The 1,965-nt window shown below is 36.9% G+C and overlaps 1 protein-coding gene across 1 annotated transcript; it reads left to right on the forward strand.

The window, feature by feature from the left end:
* The first annotated feature begins 913 nt into the window (after positions 1-913).
* LOC118757201 (eye-specific diacylglycerol kinase-like) lies at positions 914-1,523 on the forward strand. The gene is made up of 2 exons (XM_036491932.1): positions 914-1,134; positions 1,216-1,523. The coding sequence occupies exons 1-2, from the start codon at positions 954-956 to the stop codon at positions 1,506-1,508; spliced, it is 474 nt and encodes a 157-aa protein (XP_036347825.1). The 5' UTR covers positions 914-953; the 3' UTR covers positions 1,509-1,523.
* Positions 1,524-1,965: the final 442 nt, after the last annotated feature.

Raw genomic sequence — 1,965 nt, forward strand, 5'->3', positions numbered from 1 at the left:
TCCTTATGGAAACATCCTTATCTCGTGGACACTCCGAAGCAATTTTAATATATTTTCTGTTTCCTTTTCACTTTTAACAATAAGTGTGAGTAAAGCTTTCGCTTGGAAATAAAGTAGAAGCATTCCTTATCACTTCTCGTGAACACTGCGAAAGAAGCAATAACAAATTTTATATGAAAGAAGTTCTCGGAAATGTTTCCATTTTCATTACAAAAGAATTCATTTGTGGAAGGATTCCGCATTCATTTCATGAGTTGTGGAATGTTTCCGTACAATTTATTCAATCAGCGAGCGAGAATACTTCTTCCTAATAACATCGTGTGTTAAAAAGAAATGGATTGCCCAAGAGAGGAATTTTTCCTTCGTCCTGTGCGATTCTTTCAGCAAGCATGGCAAAATTCTCGCATGTCCTAAAGGAGTGTTCTCGTATTTTCTGGTGGCATGTAATGTTTATAAGTTGTTGTCTCTGGAAGAGTATGCACATATATGTACATACATATGTATGTATGCATATGTGTGTGTTTTTCACCATTAGATGTCGAAATGTGCATCCTAATGCATGGCTTAAGGCAACCAACTGGCAAGACGGCCTTTGTTTGCCATCATAAAACATGCAATTGAATCATTACTCAGCAAATTGAGCTTACAGACAAACTTATCATTGCAGTAATCTGATAGAAGTAGGTCAATAAGCGGCAACAAAATGCCAATCTTACGATTCTGCCCAGGCAGCACTGCGCTAAATTGAGATGGAATATTTCGAATCGAATTGTTAAGGAAATAAGATATTTCAGTTAAAAGTACATTACTATATACATATATTTTTTAAAGTTATCATTTGAGTTTCAACGCACTCGCATTTTATAATTATCAAATTATTACACTATGCCCTTTACATTGCTTGCAGGGTGAATCCTTTGGAGAAATTGCATTTGACGATTTTACGAATAACAATGCAGCAATACGAACAACACCACTACGATAAGGAGATGTTGCGGAAATTGGCCAACAAGCTGGGCAAAATGGAAATCGAGTCACAGTGCGATTTGGAACAAGTGCGCAACATACTCAATGCCAAATTCGAGGAGTCGATCACATACCCGAAGGTGTCGCAGGATTGGTGCTTCATCGATTGTAAGTACACCACATCAACATGAAACAATTTTTTAAATCCTATATTTTTTTTAAATTTATTTCCTTACTTTTCACTTGCAGCCTGCACCGCTGAACATTACTTCCGCATCGATCGCGCCCAAGAGCATTTGCACTACATTTGCGACATTGCCATCGATGAGTTGTACATTTTGGACCATGAGGCTGCCACCATGCCACAGACGCCCGACCAGGAGCGCTCCTTTTCCGCCTACTCGCAGCGAATTGGCGCGCAAAATGAGCGCCGCAGTATGGACCCACAAGGCCGTTCCGGCAGCACCGGTACGCAATTACCCTACATAAGTAAACGAATGTTTTGCAATTATTATTACCGCAAGAAGCGTTTCGAGTTGTAAGGCGGCTTTTTATGTTTTTTTACATATTTATTTGGTTTTTTTTGAAACACTTGTAAGGCGAATTTGCGTAAGTGCATACACAAATGCAGGGGACATATAAAACGCGGGAAAATTGTGGGGAAAAATTGTTTGCATAAAAGTGGATAAACAACGATTATTTTAATGCAATCTAAAATAGCAAATAGACACAAATAAATTAGATGAACCTTTTGTCTAAATTTAATTTCGATATCCAATCTAAACAGTTTTGTGTAATTTTTCACACTTTTTCTATGCGATAATTTATAATAATTCTTACCCCGCTAGATAATTAGTTTTGCTTCATGAATTTTAAAGATTCAATATACATATTTGACTACTTTTTTTTACATATGGCCATGGCATAACATTTATTACTTTCAAATTTCTATCGCGACTTATTGTATCGAGAAAAATTGTCTGTAAGCTACAAAGCAAG

This window comes from Rhagoletis pomonella, unplaced genomic scaffold (genome assembly GCF_013731165.1).
Source record: "Rhagoletis pomonella isolate Grant_MI unplaced genomic scaffold, Rhpom_1.0 Rhpom_scaffold_15279, whole genome shotgun sequence".
Taxonomy (NCBI): domain Eukaryota; kingdom Metazoa; phylum Arthropoda; class Insecta; order Diptera; family Tephritidae; genus Rhagoletis; species Rhagoletis pomonella.

Bases quoted from the DNA above. Each gene is read 5' to 3' on its own strand.
- LOC118757201 (XM_036491932.1), top strand. From the start codon at position 954: ATGCAGCAATACGAACAACACCACTACGATAAGGAGATGTTGCGGAAA. The intron at 1,135-1,215 runs GTAAGTACACCA...TTTCACTTGCAG, and splicing joins GGATTGGTGCTTCATCGATT to CCTGCACCGCTGAACATTAC.